General features: G+C 47.6%; 1 protein-coding gene across 1 annotated transcript in view; it reads right to left on the reverse strand.

The window, feature by feature from the left end:
- Nucleotides 1-19,124, reverse strand: part of lrrc63 (leucine rich repeat containing 63) — a 168,462-nt gene that overhangs the window by 16,239 nt on the left and 133,099 nt on the right. The window contains exon 11 of the mRNA XM_086007389.1: nucleotides 7,891-7,974. Coding sequence (XP_085863515.1) covers nucleotides 7,891-7,974 — 84 coding nt within the window. The remainder of the gene's footprint in view (nucleotides 1-7,890; nucleotides 7,975-19,124) is intronic.

Below are 19,124 nucleotides of genomic sequence, written 5' to 3' on the forward strand. Positions count from 1 at the left end.
TGATACAAAGTTGGAAATGTAGTGAACAATGAGGATAGTAACAGACTTCAGGAGGACATAAACAGATTGGTGACACGTGGCATTTGGCATTTAACGCAGAGAAGTATGAAGTGCTACATTTTGGTTGGAAGAATGAGGAGAGGCAATATTAACTAAATGGTACATTTTTAAAGAGGTTGCAGGAACAGAGAGACCTGGGGTGTATATGTACACAAATCTTTGAAGGTGGCAGGGCTAGTTACAAAGGCTGTTAAAAAAGCATATGGGATCCTTGGTTTTATTAATAGAAGAATAGAGTATAAAAGCAAGGAAGTTATGCTAAACCATTCTAAAATACTGCTTAGGCTTCAGTTGGAGTACTGTGCTCAATTTTGGGCTCCACACCTTAAGAAGGATGTCAAGGTCTTAGAGCGGGTGCAGAAGAGATTCACTAGAATGGTGCCAGGGATGAGTGATTTCAGTTATGTGGAGAGACTGGAGAAGCTGGGGTTGTTCTCTTTACAGCAGAGGTTAAGAGGAGATATGATAGTGGTGTTCAAAATGATGAATGGTTTTGATAAAGTAAATAAGGATAAATTGTTTCCAGTGGCAGAAAGGTCAGTGACCAGGGGACACAGATTTAAGATGATTAGCAAAAGAAGCAGAGGCGACATGAGGAAACATTTTTTTACACAGTGAGTTATTGTGGTTTTGAAAGGGTGGTGGAAGCAGATTCAATAGTAACATTCAAAAGAGAATTGGATAAATACTTGAAGGGAAAAAAATTATAGGCTATGGGAAAAGAGCAGGGGAGTGGGATGAATTGGATAGCTCTACCAAAGAGCCAGCACTGGCACCGGCACAATGGGTTGAATGGCCTCCTTTGTGCTGTACTATTTTATGATTCTATGATGTGGTAGCAAGTTCCACATTTTAACCACTCTCCGGGTAAAGAAGTTTCTCCTGAATTCCTTATTGGATATTTTAGTGACTATCTTATATTTAAGACCCATAGTTTTGCACTCCCCCACAAGTGGAAACATCGGGCAGAATTTTCATTGGGCTGTGGAGGCGGGATTGGAGGCGTGGGGGGGTTAAAATCCCGAAATCAGGGGTCCCGACCCCATCCCGCACCCAACCCGCCTCCATGCCAGTTTCAAAGGAGGCGGGTACTCGCCCCGCACTGGGACCCGCCTACCCGAGGCGGGAAGGGATTAGTTCCAATTAACTGTCTGTTAACAGGTAGTTAACAGGCAGTTTTTAGCCTAATCCCTATTTTTAATGGTGAAATGTGGGATTCCCGACGGCTCCAAACAACACCAAGTTTGCGAGGTGGGCCGTCGGGTTGAAGGACTTGGAGGGGTCGAGATGTCGGTGTTCAGGTGAGTGATGTGTGCATGAGTGCAAAGGTAATTGTGTTTGGTGTGTTTTAAGTGTTTAAAGAAGTTTAAATTACCTTTTCTTACCTTTTCAGCCTTCTTTCCTTTAGGTCTCGGGAGTCCCTCATCTCACCGGCACAGAAAGCAGAATGGCTGCGAACTGTCAAAAGTGACAGCCTTCAGCTTTCTGTGCAGGAGAGATTTCTAACTGAGTCTGTGGAGAAGGACTCAGGTTAGAAGTAAGACTGTCAGTGTTTGACAGCTTCAAACAGCTGTGAAATGCTGATATTTCATCTGTCAAAACCTCTTGACAGATGAAATTTCAGTCTGTGACGTCACCTGTTGCCGGGTGACCCTTAGTTGGCCTGCTGAGCCAGCTGGGCAGGCTCAACAAGGTCAATCAAGTTAAAATCGCGTGGATTGGTCACATCTCGATGGAGGCGGGACTACAACCCCGAAAGTTGTAGTCCCGCCTCCTACCTGACTCCTGAATGAAAATCCAGCCCATCTTCTCTACATCTACCCTATTAAACCCCTTCATAATTTTAAACACCTCTATCAGGTCACCCATCTCTTTTCTAGAGAAAAGTGCTCCAGCCTGTTCAGTCTTTCCTGATAGTTATATAGTCTTTCAGTTCTGGTATTATCCTTCTAAATCTCTTTTGCACCTTCTCTAATGCCGCTATATCCTTTTTGTAACATGAAGACCAAAACTATGCACAGTGCTCTAAGTGTAGTCGAACCAAGGTTCTTATATAAGTTTAACATAAATTGTGTTTTCAATTCTATTCCTCTAGAAATGAACCCCAGTGCTTTGTTTGTCTTTTTCATGGTCTTGTTAACCTGTGTTGCTACTTTTAATGATTTGTGAATGTGTACTCCAGATCCCTTTGTTCCTCTACCCCATATAAACTCTTAGGCCGGAATTTTCCCATTGCCAAGCATGCTGGTTTGGGGGCAAGTCGGCAGTAAAAATCCCAGAAATTGTGAGCGTGTCGGAAACCCGCCGTCATCCTGCCGCCTCGTGCATTTAACTCTGGCAGTTTTGAAGGCGTGACGCAGACCAGATCGGCAGAGGTGAGCGACCTCATTGAAGTCATTAAATGCTTGTTGCAATACCGTTAAGAGGGTTTTTAACACCAGATTTTGACTTTTACTGCAGGAGCACGGGATTCACGCAGCTCGGGTACCTCGCCTGTGAAGGGGAGGTGGAAGCTCAGTGGCCACTGGCAACTCCATTCATTGCGAGCTGGGAAAAGCACATAAATACTCCAAATTTACAACTCATTACTTGCCTCATGGAAAGGCTCTTGCTCACTCCATTTTGTCCGCAGATTTGTGTGTCAGCAGATTGCTGGTCATTTCTGAAAACTCCTAAGCCACTCTCACAACATTGCTACTCAGAATCACAACACTGAGGGTTTGGCCCTCTGATCGCCACTTTACCTGCCATCTACTACATCAGCACGGGTGCCGCTTACACTGTCTCACCTTGGTCCTCAGAATCGGAGCCCCACCACCAAAACCAGGCGCACCAGCAGCAGCAGCAGCAACCACAACAGCAGCCTTTTCCTCAACGACCTGATGCTCTACAGGAGAGAGGGGGGACACCGCAGGGCTGCAGCGTGCTAGAGGCGATACCCCCAAACACAGGGTATACAGGCAGAGGATGAGCTTCCTCAACATGACTGAGCCGCAATGCTTCAGGAGGCTCAGGCTATCACACCAGGTCGTCGCAGACATTTGTAGCTTGCTAGAAGAAGACCTGCTGCCCAGAGGTCCTGGTGGACACTCCTTACTAGTGGCTGTCAAAGTCACCACCACCCTCAACGTCTTCGCCTCAGGCTCCTTCCAGGGACCTGCAGCAGACATTTGTGGGATCTTGCAGTCGGCCGCCCACAGATGCATCACCCAGGTGACCGATGCCATGTTTTACAAGTCACCAATTATATCAACTTTGCCACTGATGAGGCCAGCGTTACTGAGCAGGTGCTCGGCTTTGCAGCTCTGGCTGTCTTCCCACAAATGCAGGGCATCATTGCATGCATGCATGTGGCCATGAAGGCACCCCATCATCACCCAGGAGTGTTTGTGAACCACAAGGGCTTCCAGTCCCTCAATGTGCAGCTCGTTTGCAACCATAAAAAGATGATTATGCATGTGTGTGGCAGATTCCCTGGAGGCTGTCATGACTCTTTCGTGCTGCGCCAGTCCACCCTCCCTCAGCTCTTTGTATCTTCAAACAGACTTACTAGCTGGCTGCTTGGAGACAAGGGCTATCCACTGAAGATGTGGCTCATGACACCCTTGAGGATGCCAAGTACTGAGGCCGAGGAGCATTATAATGAGTGCCACATTTCCACCAGACGTGTCATAGAGCAAGCAATAGGCATGCTGAAGCTGTGCTTTAGATGTCTTGACAGATTTGGAGGAGTCCTTCAGTACGCACCAGCCAGGGTCATCGTTGTTTGCTGTGCGTTACACAACATAGCACAGCAGCGAGGATTGGAGCTGCTGGAGGAGCAATGTACAGAGTGCACAGCCCCTTCAGAGGAGGAGGAGGAGCAGGTGGAAGATGAGGAGGAGCAGGAGGAGGAACCTGAGGTGGAGATGGCACCAGCAGCAGCGCACATTGCTGCTCGGGTGGCCCGGGATGCCCTCATCATGGCCAGATTTACTTAACTTGCCTCAATGCAGCCATGTGGCTGCCACATGCTGTACTAAGTCCCACGCCATCCGCCCCCCCCCCCAACAACACCATGAAGCATTCCTACAATGACCAAGCAATTCCTCTCACCCAAACCCCAGTGCTCGAGGTTAAGTAATGTCTCACCATTCACTCCAAGTGACAAAGCCACTTCCCAGGTAGCAGGCAAAAACAGACAAGACCGGAAAGTGGTGCAAAGAAATAGATTTACGTGTGCCATCAAAATAATTGAGACTTAACGCTAACATTTATTCATACATCCATGTGCATCTACTTTTGTGTTGTTTTTATTTTCCGAGTGCTTCTACAAGGTGCATCCACTGTGGCTTCAGCAGAGGTAGAGGCAGGCTGCTCACTTCCTTGCTGCAACTCGTTGGACACGTTTGGCGGACATCCTCTGGGATTTGGAGCCTGTGATGGCCTCGCCATCACCTGCGACATGGTGGTGCTCATTGTAAGGTCAATTACAAGAGAAATGCAGGGAACAGCACCAACCACTGAACATGGCCTTCTTTGATCTCACAAAGGCCTTCGACACTGTCAACCGTGAGGGATTATGGAGTGTCCTCCTCAAATTCGGTTGCCCTCAAAAGTTTGTCACTATCCTCCGCCTGCTTCACGACGACATGCAAGCCGTGATCCTGACCAACGGTTCCACCACAGACCCAATTCACGTATGAACCGGGGTCAAGCAAGGCTGTGTCATTGCACCAACGCTCTTCTCAATCTTCTTTGCTGCAATGCTCCATCTCACCCTCAGTAAGCTCCCCGCTGGAGTGGAGCTAATTTACAGAACAAACGAGAAACTGCTCAACCTCTGTCGCCTCCAGTCCAGTTCCAAGGTCGTCCCATCCTCTGTCGTCGAATTACAGTATGCAGACAATGCTTGTGTCTGTGCTTACTCGGAGGTCGAACTCTAAACCATCGTAAACACCTTCACTGAAGTGTACGAGAGCATGGGCCATACACTAAACATCCGTAAGACAAAGGTCCTCTACCAACCTGCCCCCGCCACACAGTGCTGCCCCCCAATTATAAAAATCCACGACAAGGCCTTGGACAACGTGGACCACTTTCCATACCTCGGGAGCCTACTGTCAACAAGGGCAGACGTCGACGACGAAGTCCAACACTGCCTTCAGTGTGCCAGTGCAGCCTTCGGTCGCCTGAGGAAGAGAGTGTTTGAAGACCAGGACCTCAAACCCGGCACTAAGCTCATGGTCTACAGGGCAGCAGTGATACCCGCCCTGCTGTATGCCTCAGAGACATGGACCATGTACAGCAGGCACCTCAAAACGCTGGAGAGGTACCACCAACGCTGCCTCCGCAAGATCCTGCAAATCCATTAGCAGGATAGGCGCACCAATGTCAGTGTTCTTGCTCAGGCCAACATCCCCAGCATCGAAGCTTTGACCACGCTCAATCAGCTCCGATGGACGGGTCACATTGTCTGCATGCCCGATACGAGACTCCCAAAACAAGCGCTCTACTCGGAGCTCCGGCACGGCAAGAGAGCCCCAGGTGGGCAGAGGAATCGCTTCAAGGACACCCTCAAAGCCTCCTTGAAAAAGTGTAACATCCCCACCGACACCTGGGAATCCCTGGCCCAAGACCGCACAAAGTGGAGGAGAAGCATCCAGGAAGGTGCCAAACACCTCGAGTCTCTTCACCGGGAGCAAGCGGAAGCCAAGCGCAGGCAGCGCAAGGAGCGCATGTCAACCCAAGCACACCACCCACCCGCCCCTTCAACCACCATCTGCCCCACCTGTGACAGAGACTGTAGGTCCTGCATTGGACTAATCAGTCACCTGCGAACTCATTTTTAATGTGGAAGCAAGTCATCCTCGGTTCCGAGGGACTGCCTAAGAAGAAGAAGAGAAGGTGGTGCTCATGGCGGAGATGGACTCCTCCATTCTCTGCACATTTGCGGACATCACAGCTGCAAAAGATGCCAGAGCCTCATGCAATTGTTGTCCCTCCAAAATCACCCTCTTTCTCGATGGCTCCGAGGCTCAGCATCTGCATGCAGCTCAGTAGAGCTTGGAGTGTCCTGTACCCTCCAGTGTGGAGTCTCCATTGCTGACCCTGTCAACACCATCTGCTCTTGCTCACTTGTTAATTGTAAGACACCAGGTGACAACTCTACTCTATGGCACACAGGACCCACCGAGGTGTGCGTATCTGCGCTGGTGCTGGGTGTGCTGATGCTGCACTCTCAGAGGCTGAAGATTCCTCTGAGGAGTTGTCTTCTTCCCCCGGCTGGACAGTGAGTGGGGCACTTGATGGACCTGTGGGAGAGTAAAGAGATGAATTAGAAGTGTTATAATAAGAATGGGTAACGTTACCATTATGCACATGATGGCATTTCACTGGTTGCTGACATCAGTCACCATATGAGTGACTGCTGTATGCCATGTAACTGTATGAGATGTGATTCTGTCACCAGGTTGCTGGGAAGTTCCCCTCCCTCCGTCTCCCACCGTCAGCATCTCTCCAACTCCTAATATCTCCAGAGCCCCCTCCTCTGCAGGTGTTAGTTGGGTGAAGACTGGAGGGCCACCTCCGGTTCTCTATCTCTCCCACGTGTTCTGGGCTCTTTTTTCCTGCAAGGAGGGAAAGAAGAGAAGTTTGAGTGAGAGTGATGGGATGAGTGTAAGGAATGGATGAGTTACATCTGTAGAGGGTGACTATGAGGGAGTGGGGTGCCAATGCCAAGTAGCCTCCTTCTGTGGTGTTAGTTGCTATGATTGCATTAGGATGAGGGTGAGTGTCAGGGGTGGTTAGTCAGATGGGGATGTGAGTATGTACATAGAGAGGGATGGGTGGATATGCAAGGTATGTTGGTGTGAGGAATGATGTGCAGGAGTAGCCTTGGGAAGGCAGAGTGATGAGAATGAGGTGACAGGCACATCAGGATGAAGGCGAGTGTGGCATTGCACTCACCTTTCCTGACCTCATGAGATCATTGAATGGTTTCCTGCACTGGATCCAGGTCCTACTCACCACATCCCTGCTGCTGACCTCTGCTATATCCAACCAGGCTCTTTTGGTGTCTTTTGGAGGTCTCCTTCACCTATCAGCAGGGGACAGGTCTTCCCTGTGTGCTCTGACTGCCTCCACTAGAGTATGCAGGGGTGCAGCCCTTTGCCTTTGACTATCCATGCTGGTTTACAACAGTACTCAGCCCTTTGTATTTCAGCTCCCACACTCCTCTAGCAACCTACAAATGAGTTGAGTATAAGGTTGCTTTAAATATCGGCACTGGAAACGAGTCATCGATGATGTCATCAGACCCGCTCCATTTAAACGGGCTGGGAAACATGCATGACTACTTTATGTGGGGCCATTAAGTTAAAGTCGCCCTGAAGAACGCGCTGAGCAGAACTTCGTGTTCCCGACCTGCTACGTGGCCTGCGCGCACCCAACCCGACTCCACGGTAAAAATTCCGGCCTAATTTTGCAAGGAGTATGTGGCCTCCTTATTCCTCGTACCAAAATGCACCACCTCACACTTATCTATATTGAAATTAATTTGTCATTTACACACCCATTCTGCAAATTTATTAATGTCTTCTTGTATTTTGTCACAGTCTTCCTCAGTATTAACTATACCCCCCAATTTGGTGTTATCCGCAAATTTTGAAATTTTACTTCTGATTCCCAAGTCCAAATCGTTTATATAAATTGTAAATTAAATATTTAATGGTTTTTAAAATAATTCAGAATCAGATACTTTAGTGAAAGCTAACCTGCATTGATGTATCACTGGAAATACTAAGATGGTAAAAGGTGCTATGTTAACTTTAACAACTATTGATCACTAACCTTAGGTTTCTAATGTCATTGGGAATAAAAGAAATCTTGTTGTAGGCAACGTTCAGAGACTGGATATGTGGTAAGAGGAACAGTCTGTGAAAAAAATATTCCATATTGTAGTGTATGTACCTTGAAGAATGTTAGATCCGTGGTTCAGTGGATAAATACTTACATGGATGCTGTACATTAACAAATAACAGGTCTTTACTGGAGGAGGGTAATCTCTAGACTGGGGTACAGAGGCATGCGCACAGCTTATATACCGGTGTGGTCACTGCCGGTACTACAGTATACAGGAGCTGTAAAAAGTAGTTCTGACTTAAAGGCACATACACTACAATTCCTCCCCTTTTAGATTAATAATACCCGCTTATTATTCAAATAACAATTACATTTTTACAAGTACATTAAATAACAAAAGTCCATTTATAGATTCAGTCTTTGGGGCGGCTTCCTGACCCTTTCGGGATAGCGCCTTTCCAGAGGTTCTTGTTCTTGGTGCAGAGGCGATTCTGACCCCTTTTCATCGGGTAGTTCATCGGGTTCCACTGCTACTGGGTCTGACGTAGATGCTACAGTTATGTCGGGTTCATCCCCAGGTACTCGAGACATGGGGTTGACGCGTTCCTGTGACGCTAAGATCTGATCAACGTGGCGTCTCACAATGTTCTCCCCGACATCCACTGTGTACATTAATGGCCCCTGCCTTGTACGTATCGTTCCGGGTTGCCACTTCTCTGTTCGATAGTCCCGGGCCAAGACTGGTTGCCCTACATTGAAGCTCCTTGTCAGCTTCTCATTGATGTGCTGGAATTGTTTGTCCTCAACATTTCTTCGCACATTTGGTCTGAGCAAGTCCAGACGAGATCTCAACCTTCGGTTAAAGAACATCATGGCCGGGGTCTGGTTGGTAACTGCATGTGTCGCGTTTCGGTAGGCTAATAAGAAATTGTCCATCTTATGATGTAGTGGAATTTCCTCATTGCACATGGCCTTTATCGCCTTCTTAAAGGTTTGTACGAACCTCTCAGCCAATCCATTGGTGGCTGGATGATACGGGGCGGATGTGTAATGCCTTACCCCATTCCTTTTCATGAATTTTTGGAACTCGTCGGACACAAACTGTGGTCCATTATCAGAGCAGATCTGCTCTGGCAAACCGTTTCTGGCAAATATGGTCCGCAGGACTGCAATCGTTTTCTCTGTAGTGGTTGAAGACATCTTTATCACCTCAGGCCACTTTGAATGAGCATCCACTGCTATTAAGAACATTGAGTCCATGAATGGACCAGCGAAATCAATGTGCACCCGTTGCCATGGAGAGGAGGGCCACTCCCATGGGTGTAGAGGGGCATGTGGTGGTGCATTTTGGACCTTCTGGCATCCTAAGCAGCTCTTAGTTAGGTCTTCGATTTGTTGATCGATTCCCGGCCACCACACATAAGCCCTAGCAAGGCTTTTCATTTTCACTCCCCCCAGATGACCTTCATGTAGCTCATTTAGCACTCTCTCCCTTAACTTGGGTGGAATCACCACTCTGGATCCACACATCACTGTCCCCTGGCATACTGACAGCTGTTCTCTTCTGGATGAGAATACTGGCAACAGTGAGTCGCCATGTGTTGGCCATCCCCTCACCGTCAATTCATATACCCGTGACAGCGTCGGATCATTGCGGGTCTCCTTCTCTATATCCGCGTTTGTTACTGGCAATCGTTCAATTATCGACGAATAAAATATCTCGATAGGGTCCACTGCTGGTGCTTCCTCCACAGTAGGCAGTGGCAGGCGCGATAGCCCATCAGCGTTCCCATGCTGTTTCGTGCCTTTATATTCTATTTCATATTGATTTGCCCCTAGAAACAGGAACCATCTCTGTAACCGCGGTGCAGTCATTACTGGCACGCCCTTCTTAGGATTAAAGATGGAGACAAGTGGTTGGTGGTCAGTCAGCAAGGTGAACTTCTACCCATGCAGATAGTGGTTGAATTTTTTTACTCCCCATACTAGGCTGAGGGCCTCCCTGTCAATCTGGGCATAGTTGCGCTCGGCTGAGGTTAGTGACCGAGACGCAAAGGCTACTGGCCTCTCCAACCCGTCTGGGAATTTGTGCGACAGCACCGCTCCAATGCCGTAGGGTGATGCATCACATGCCAAACGAATTGGTAGTACTGGGTTGAAATGGGCCAACACCTCTTTTGATGTGACCAATTCTTTACACTTCTGGAAAGCTCGTCTATGTTCGTCATCCCACTTCCATGGTACCCCTGTTTGCAGTAGGGTGTTCAGCGGGTGTAATACCGTAGACAAATTTGGTAAGAACTTGTGGTAATAGTTTACCAGCCCGAGGAACGACCTCAGTTGTGACACATTTTCCGGTGCTGGAGCCTTGACTACCGCCTCAATCTTGTCAGGGGACTTATGTAACCCCTCTTCATCGATGACGTGGCCGCAATACGAGATCTGTTTCTGGAAAAACTCGCACTTGTGGCGATTAGCTCGTAGCCCATACTCCTTTAATCTGGTGAGCACCTTTTCCAAGTTAGCGAGGTGATCACCGTCATTTTTGCCCGTGACCAAGATGTCGTCCAAATAACACTGGGTCCCTGGAATCTTCTATGTTTCTATGTTTCTATGAATCCCTTGCAGGACCTGATCCATCGCCCTTTGCCAGATAGCCAGAGCTGAGGCTACTCCAAACACCAGCTGGTTGAGACCTTTATGAGTGTTGATCGTAAGGTAATGTTTCGAAGCTTCTTCTACCTCCATTTGCAAGTACGCCTGGGCTAGATCAATTTTGGTGAAGCGTTTACCACCAGATAGCGAGGCGAAAATATCCTCAATTTGTGGAAGCGGATATTGCACCGTGTGAAGGACTGGGTTCACTGTCACCTTAAAATCCCCACAGATGCGGACCTTCTTTGGTTCCCCAGGCATATTACTCAACGACCTCTTCGTTACAGGAACGATGGGTGTAGCCCACTCGCTCCAGTCCACTTTGGACAGTACTCCTGAACGTTCCAACCCTTCCAGCTCTGCTTCAACAGCTGGTCTGATCACATAAGGCACTGGTCTGGCCTTCAGAAACTTTGGGCTTGCATTTTCCTCTATTTTAATCATTGCTGTTATTCCTTTTAGTGTTCCTAGTCCCTCCTGGAACACTTCTTTTGCGTCAGTTAGCATTTTTGACAGTCGTCCAGGTGTGACGTCATCATCCTTTTTGGCCTCAACCTTCAGTGCCTGTATGGAATGCCAATCTAATTGTATCTTCCGGATCCATTCACGTCCTAGCAGTGGTGGTCCTCCATTTGGCAATATATATATATCCATTTTAGGTATTTCCTGGCCTTTATATGTCACTTTCACCCTTATTTTTCCTTTGGGGTAGACTTTTTGCCCCGTATACGTCTTCAAGACAATCTCTGTAGCTTTGAAGGGTATGTGTGAAAATAGCCGCTTGTAGTCTCTTTGATTTATGACTGTTAGAGCTGACCCTGTGTCCAATTCCATTTCCACTTGGACTCCGTCTATCTTGAGTGTAACCCAGATAGTCTGGTGATCCTCCATTTCGGTTACATTATGTAGTTTCAGACAACCCAGCTCCTTGCTTCCGGAGTCTGTGTCACTTTTCTGTTCGTCTGAACCACTGTCCATCACCTGGTGTACCTTTTTGTACTTCTCCTGTGGAGATTTCTTACTGTTGGTTTTCTTCCCAGACCTGCAGACTCTTGCTATGTGTCCTGCTTTCCCACACTGTCTGCACACTTGGTCCTTGAACCAACAATCTTTCTGGTCATGTGTTGTTCTGCCGCAGCGATAGCACTTCCCTGTTCCATAGGTCATTTCGTTGGTGCCATATCCTTGCGGTCTCCATTGTATCTCTGCAGCGCCCCTTGCGGCTGCTTCGTGTGATACTGCCATACTGAAAGCTTTGTCCAGCGTAAGATCCTTTTCTGATAGAAGCCGTTTCTGGGTTCCTTCACTTTGTAGCCCACACACAAACTTGTCCCTTAACGTGTCTGCTAGTCCCGCTCCAAACTGGCAGTATTTTGATAGCTTGCGCAGTTCCGTTAGGTACTCAGCATTGCTTTCATCTTTGTGTTGGTTCCTTTTATGGAACTTAAATCGTTCTGCTTTCAGCAGCGGTGTGGGGTTTAAGTGGTCCTGTAGGATTTCTACTATGCTTTCAAAATTCTTGTTTACCGGCTTCTCTGGGGTTATTAGATTTCGCAGTAACCCATAAGTTTTTGCACCCATGGAATTTAACAGAACCAGTGCTTTATTAGCATCTGGCACTTCATTCACCCTGCAGTACACCTCAATACGTTCCACATATGTTGCCCAATCTTCGACTTCATTGTCGAACGTAGAGATACTGCCACTCTTCGGCATCCTTGGTTGTGCGTGAACTATCACCAATGGCGCCTCCCACGCTTCCCCTTCTTCTCCGCTGGCACAAAATGGCGTCTCCCGCGCTTGCCTTCCTTCCCGCGCTCGCCCTTCTTCTCCGCTGCGGCTTCTCAAAATGGCGTCTCCCGCGCTCTCCCTGCTTCTCCACGGCTCAATGGCGTCTCCCCTTGCTTCGCCCCGCGGACCCTGATCAGCCCGTGATCCCTGGCTGTGCTCTGCGTGTTATTCTCTTGATATTTGTCGACGCCGCTCAGTCTAGAACCCGGCTGTTTCTTACCCTCTCTCTCTCCGGTTTGCAGTATTTTTCCTCGACGCCGCTCGGTGTTCAACCCCCGGCTGCGCCCTGCGCTCTTCACCCTCTTTCTTACCCCGTCGACGCTGCTCGGCTCTCTCTCTGCTGTCGGTCGGCTCCAGCCGCCGCTGCTCGGGAAGGGTCTGCTCTGGACCTGTCGTCGGTCTCTTACTGCTCGTTGTGGCTGGGGAACCAAGCCCGGCTCTCCACAGCCTCCCCAGTGAAGTTGGATCTCTGCCTGACTGCTGGGTGATTGCTCGTGGTCGACGCCCGTGTTCCTGGCCTCGACTATTTTTTAAATTTTTTTTTATGTTGCAGGTAGATTCGAATCGACACTCGTCGCCACTGTTAGATCCGTGGTTCAGTGGATAAATAATCACACGGATGCTGTACATTAACAAATAACAGGTCTTTACTGGAGGAGGGTAATCTCTAGACTGGGGTACAGAGGCATGCGCACAGCTTATATACCGGTGTGGTCACTGCCGGTACTACAGTATACAGGAGCTGTAAAAAGTAGTTCTGACTTAAAGGCACATACACTACAAAGAAGGAACTATATTCTGCAGCCCCTGTATACTGCAGTACCAGTAGTGACCACCCCTGTATATAAGCCTGTGTAGTAACTTTGTATAGTAGTTCCAGTTTTGTCTCCATTCAGTAAACACCTGTTATAACCAACTTCTGCAGTCCGTGTCTCAATTACACACGGACATTACATTGGCAACGAACAGATCTGAACTTACCTACAGTTCTGCACCACCTCACGGGGATCCATCCCTGAAGCGAAGTTATTAGAGGTCGAAGCCAGAAGGAAGAAATCCAAAAAGAAAAAAAAACAAACAAACAGAAGAAACGGGCGTCGACCGTGGGCAACCGCCCTCTGATTCATCGAATTCGAAGATTTGCAGGAGAGGCTGTCGAGAGCTGGGCTTGGTTCTCCAGTCTATGGTGTTCCAGCTAATCGGGCTGGTGGCAGGTAGTACACTGATCCTTCCTGGGCTGTGGCGGGCTAGAGCTCGATCGGGTGGCTTTTCAACGGGGCCGAGCAGCGTTGTCGGGAAGAGGAGAGAGAGAGAGAGAGAGGGTGGAGCACACAGGGCGCGGCCGGTGCTACGAAGCCGGGCAGCGTACAGACCCGAGAAGAGGGAGGAAAGTGTCCCATAGGGTCTGCTCTGACGATGGGAACAGTAATTAAAATAAAAGAAAAAGAAATTAGAAGCGCAGAAAGCCGCGAGGAGCTGCAGTTTGCCACGGGGACCGCGGAGAGCGGCGTTGGCAGCAACACGGGGGGAAGCGCGCGAAGACCATAGGGCATCGCCATCAAGGCATAAAAACGCCAGCAACAGCATTGGCAGCAGCAGAAAAGACAGAAAGCGCAGGAGGCGCCATCTTAATCCAGCGGGGAAGAAGGAAAAGTGCGGGAGGTGCCATTTTGTTCAATCGGGGAAGAAGGCAAAGCGCGGGAGGCGCCATTTTGTTCAATCGGGGAAGAAGACAAAGCGCGGGAGGCGCCATCTTAGATCTCCAAGATGCCGAAGACTGGCAATATCACTGCCTTCGATAATGAAATAGAAGACTGGACCACGTATGTGGAAAGAGTCGAAGTATACTGCAAGGCAAATGAAGCAGCCGATGAGAAAAAGGCATCGGTACTACTAAACTTAGTGGGCGCAACAACGTACGGCCTATTGTGGAACCTGATCACTCCAGTCAAACCGATGGCGAAGAGTTTTAATGAAATTGTTGATATCCTACAGGAACACCTAAATCCTACACCACTGCTGATAGCAGAAAGATTTAAATTCCACAAGAGAAATCAGCATAAAGATGAGAGCAATGCTGATTACCTTACGGAACTACGCAAGCTATCAAAGCACTGCCAGTTCGGAGCAGGACTGGCAGATACCCTACGGGACAAATTTGTCTGTGGACTCCTGAGTGAAGGAACCCAGAAGAGGTTACTCTCAGAGAAACAGCTGACGCTAGATAAGACTTTCAGCGTGGCAGTATCGTACGAAGCAGCAGCAAGGGGAGCTGCGGAAATACAGCAAAAGCCACAGGAATACGGCACCCATGAAATGACACGGGGATTTGAAAAATGTTATCGCTGCAGCAGAACAACCCATGACCAGAAGGACTGCTGGTCCAAGGACAAAACATGCAGGCAATGCGGAAAGATGGGACACATTGCACGAGTTTGCAGGTCCGGGAAGAAGACTAACGACAACAAAAAGACTACTAAGGAAAAGTACAGGAAAGTACAAAAGATGACGGACAGTAGTTCCGAAGACCAGAAGAGCGATAGTGAATCCGGGAACAAGAGACTAAGCTGTCTCAAACTACACAACGTAATCGCAAAAGAGGATCACCGAACCATTTGGGTCACCCTCATGATAGCAGGGTCCCAAGTCAAAATGGAATTGGATACAGGATCAGCCCTGACCATCATGAATCGACGAGACTACGAGCGGCTATTCTCACACATACCCTTGAAAGACACATCCATTGTCTTGAAGACATATACGGGGCAGAAAGTATACCCCAGAGGGAAAATAAGGGTGCCTGTCGAATACAACGGCAAGGAAATACAGAAATAGTATCTGTACATACTGCAAGATGGTGGACCACCGTTATTGGGACGTGAATGGATCAGAAAGATAAGTTTAGACTGGCACTCCATTCAGGCACTGACTGTGGCTGGTAAAAAGGATGACGACGTCACACCTGGACGATTGTCAAAAATCTTAGCTAACGCTAAAGAGGTATTTCAACAAGGACTGGGAACTCTTAAAGGCATAACCGCCTCGATAAAAATAGAAGAGAATGCAATTCCCAAGTTTTTCAAAGCAAGACCGGTACCGTATGCAATTCGCCCAGCCGTCGAGGCAGAGCTGGAGAATCTGGAGAATGCAGGCGTGTTATCTAAGGTAGACTGGAGCGAGTGGGCAACACCCATCGTTCCTGTCATGAAGAAAACGTTAAACAATAAGTCTGAGGAGCCAAGGAAGGTTCGCATCTGTGGGGACTTCAAGGTGACTGTGAACCTAGTCCTTCACACAGTACAGTATCCTCTTCCGAGGATAGAAGATATTTTCGCCTCACTATCTGGAGGGAAACGTTTCACAAAAATTGACCTAGCGCAAGCATATTTGCAGATGGAGGTTGAAGAATCCGCTAGGAAATATCTCACGATAAACACTCACAAGGTCTTTACCAGTATAATCGACTGGTATTCGGAGTAGCATCAGCTCCGGCTATATGGCAAAGAGCGATGGAACAAGTCCTGCAAGGGATTCCGGGGACTCAGTGTTACTTGGACGACATCCTAGTGACAGGTGAAAATGACAGTGAACACCTTGCCAACCTAGAGCAGATGCTCACTAGACTGAGAGAACATGGGCTACGAGCCAATCGCCCCAAGTGCGAGTTTTTTAAGAAACAAATATCGTATTGTGGCCACGTGATTGATGAAGAGGGGTTACATAAGTCCCCTGACAAAATTGAAGCGGTAGTTAAGGCTCCAGCGCCTGAAAATGTGTCGCAACTGAGGTCATTCCTTGGATTGGTGAATTACTACCATAAGTTTTTGCCGAATTTGTCCACAATTCTGCACCCACTGAACGCCCTGCTACAAACTGGAGTAGCATGGAAATGGAGCGATGAATGTAAGCGGGCCTTTCAGAAGTGTAAAGGCCTGATCACTTCAAGAGAAGTATTGGCTCACTACAACCCATCACTACCGATAAGACTGGCGTGTGATGCGTCTCCCTACGGCGTTGGAGCGGTACTGTCACATAAATTCCTTGATGGTTCAGAGAGGCCGATAGCTTTTGCGTCACGCTCGTTAACTTCAGCCGAGCGTAACTACGCCCAGATTGACAGAGAGGCCCTCAGCCTGGTGTGGGGGGTGAAGAAGTTCAATCACTACCTGCACGGACAGAAATTTACTCTACTAACTGATCATCAACCTCTTGTCTCCATTTTCAACCCTAAGAAGGGCGTCCCGATAATGACAGCACAACGGCTACAGAGGTGGTCCCTTTTCCTAGGGGCACACCAATATGACATAGAGTACAAAGGAACTAAACAGCATGGGAATGCTGATGGATTGTCGCGCCTACCGTTGCCGACGGTGGAAAAAGCACCTGCAGTGGATCCTGTGGAGATATTCCACTCGACCATAGTCGAATGTCTACCTGTGACGAATGCAAACATAGAAAAGGAAACACGAAATGACCCGACACTCTCCAGGGTCTATGATTTAACGGTGAAGGGATGGCCAGCACATGGCGAACCACTGTTGCCAGCATTCTCGCCGAGAAGAGAACAGCTGTCAGTGTGCCGAGGAACCTTGATGTGTGGATCCAGAGTAGTAATTCCACCCAAATTGAAGGATAGAGTGCTCAATGAGCTTCATGAGGGTCATCTGGGAGGGGTAAAAATGAAGAACTTAGCCAGAGCGTTTGTGTGGTGGCCGGGAATCGATAGAGAAATCGAAGAGATGACCAAGAGCTGTACAGGATGCCAGAAGGTCCAAAACGCCCCACCACAAGCCCCTCTACATCCATGGGAGTGGCCCTCATCTCCATGGCAAAGGGTACACATTGATTTTGCTGGTCCATTTATGGACTCGATGTTTTTAATTCCGGTGGATGCACATTCAAAGTGGCCAGAGGTAATAAAAATGTCCTCAACCACCACAGAAAAAACTATCACAGTCTTACGAACCATATTCGCCAGAAATGGGCTGCCTGAACAGATTTGCTCCGACAATGGACCACAGTTTGTGTCTGAAGAGTTCCGGAGGTTCTTATAGAACAATGGTGTTAAGCATTACACATCCGCCCCATATCATCCAGCCACCAAATGGATTGGCTGAGAGGTTCGTTCAAACATTCAAGAAGGCTATCAAGGCAATGTGTAATGAAGACATACCCCTACAACACAAGGTGGATAACTTCTTGTTTGCCTACCGGAATGCGACACATGCGGTTACCAACCAAACTCCAGCCATGATGTTCTTCAATCGAAGACTAAGATGCCGCTTGGATTTGGTTAAGCCAAACATCAGAAGAGATGTGGAGAACAGGCAGTTTCAGAATATGAATGAAAGGCCAACCAGGAGTTTCAAGATAGGTCAACCAGTTTTGGCCTGGGACTACCGCACAGAGAAATGGCAGCCAGGAACGATCTGCACACGGCAAGGACCTCTAATGTATACCGTGGACGTTGGAGAGAGCATTGTAAGACGCCATGCTGACCAGATTCTAGAGTCACTGGAAAACGTCAAATCTACACCACGATCCTATACACCTGGTGATGAAACCGAAGTACCAATTGCATCTACCTCAGAATTGGTGATATTGGAAGCAGACGAACCAAACAACGACGTTGATCCCGAATCAACTTTGCTAGAAGAACCTGATACCCCAAAGAGGCGTTATCCGGACAGAATCAGGAAGCCTCCTCAAAGACTGAATTTATAATTGATCAACTTCAGCTAATGTATATAGCAACTGTAATTGTAAATATGTTATTTAATTATTAATCGAATGTTATGTACTGTTTAGCTAAAAGGGGAGGAATTGTAGTGTATGTACCTTGAAGAAGGAACTATATTCTGCAGCCCCTGTATACTGCAGTACCAGTAGTGACCACCCCTGTATATAAGCCTGTGTAGTAACATTGTATAGTAGTTCCAGTTTTGTCTCCATTCAGTAAATACCTGTTATAACCAACTTCTGCAGTCCGTGTCTCAATTACACACGGACATTACACATATCTTTTTAAGATTAATCTAATTTCTAAAAACTGTAAGATTGTTGGACTGGAACTAGAGCATAGTGAGGCTATACTGCACATTCGATCTAAACAAAGAACAGTTCCCATTTGTCGGATGTCACATAGCATGATTCAATACCATTTCTTTGATGTCTACAAATTGAAGTGCTTGAAATTTTAAGATGAACTAACACTACACCAAATTTCTTGTCTTGATCTCTTTGCTCGTCCAATTCTAGCCTCTTGCGCATCCCTGATTTTCATCGTTCCTCCATTGGCAGCCGTGCCTTCAGCTGCCTAGGCTCTAAGCTCTGGAATTCCTTCTCTAAACCCCTCCACCTGTCTCTCCTCCTTTAAGGCACTCCTAAAACCTACCTCTTTGACCAAGCTTTTGGCCACCTGTCCTAATATCGTCTTATGTGGCTTGGTGTCAAATTTTGTTTGATAACACTCCTGTGAAGCGCCTTGAGATGGTTTACTACATTAAAGACGCTATATAAATGCAAGTTGATGTTGTTGAGGAAATATATCTATTAGATGTTTGTAAAATGGATAAATTCTATGAAAAGCTTTTCACCAACAACTAAAATTGACAATACTACCTCATGAATAATAAAGTATCAAAATATTGATAGGAGTGTGTTCAACAAATTGTATAAGAAACAAGATATTCACTAATGGATCTCGGTGTCAAAGAAAGACAAACACCTCTTGGAAGTGAGAAATAAAATATTGTTACATTGTTAGTTATTTTCTG

This window comes from Somniosus microcephalus, chromosome 14 (genome assembly GCF_052327205.1).
Source record: "Somniosus microcephalus isolate GS21.2 chromosome 14, FLI_Smic_1.0, whole genome shotgun sequence".
Classification (NCBI taxonomy): Eukaryota; Metazoa; Chordata; class Chondrichthyes; order Squaliformes; family Somniosidae; genus Somniosus; species Somniosus microcephalus.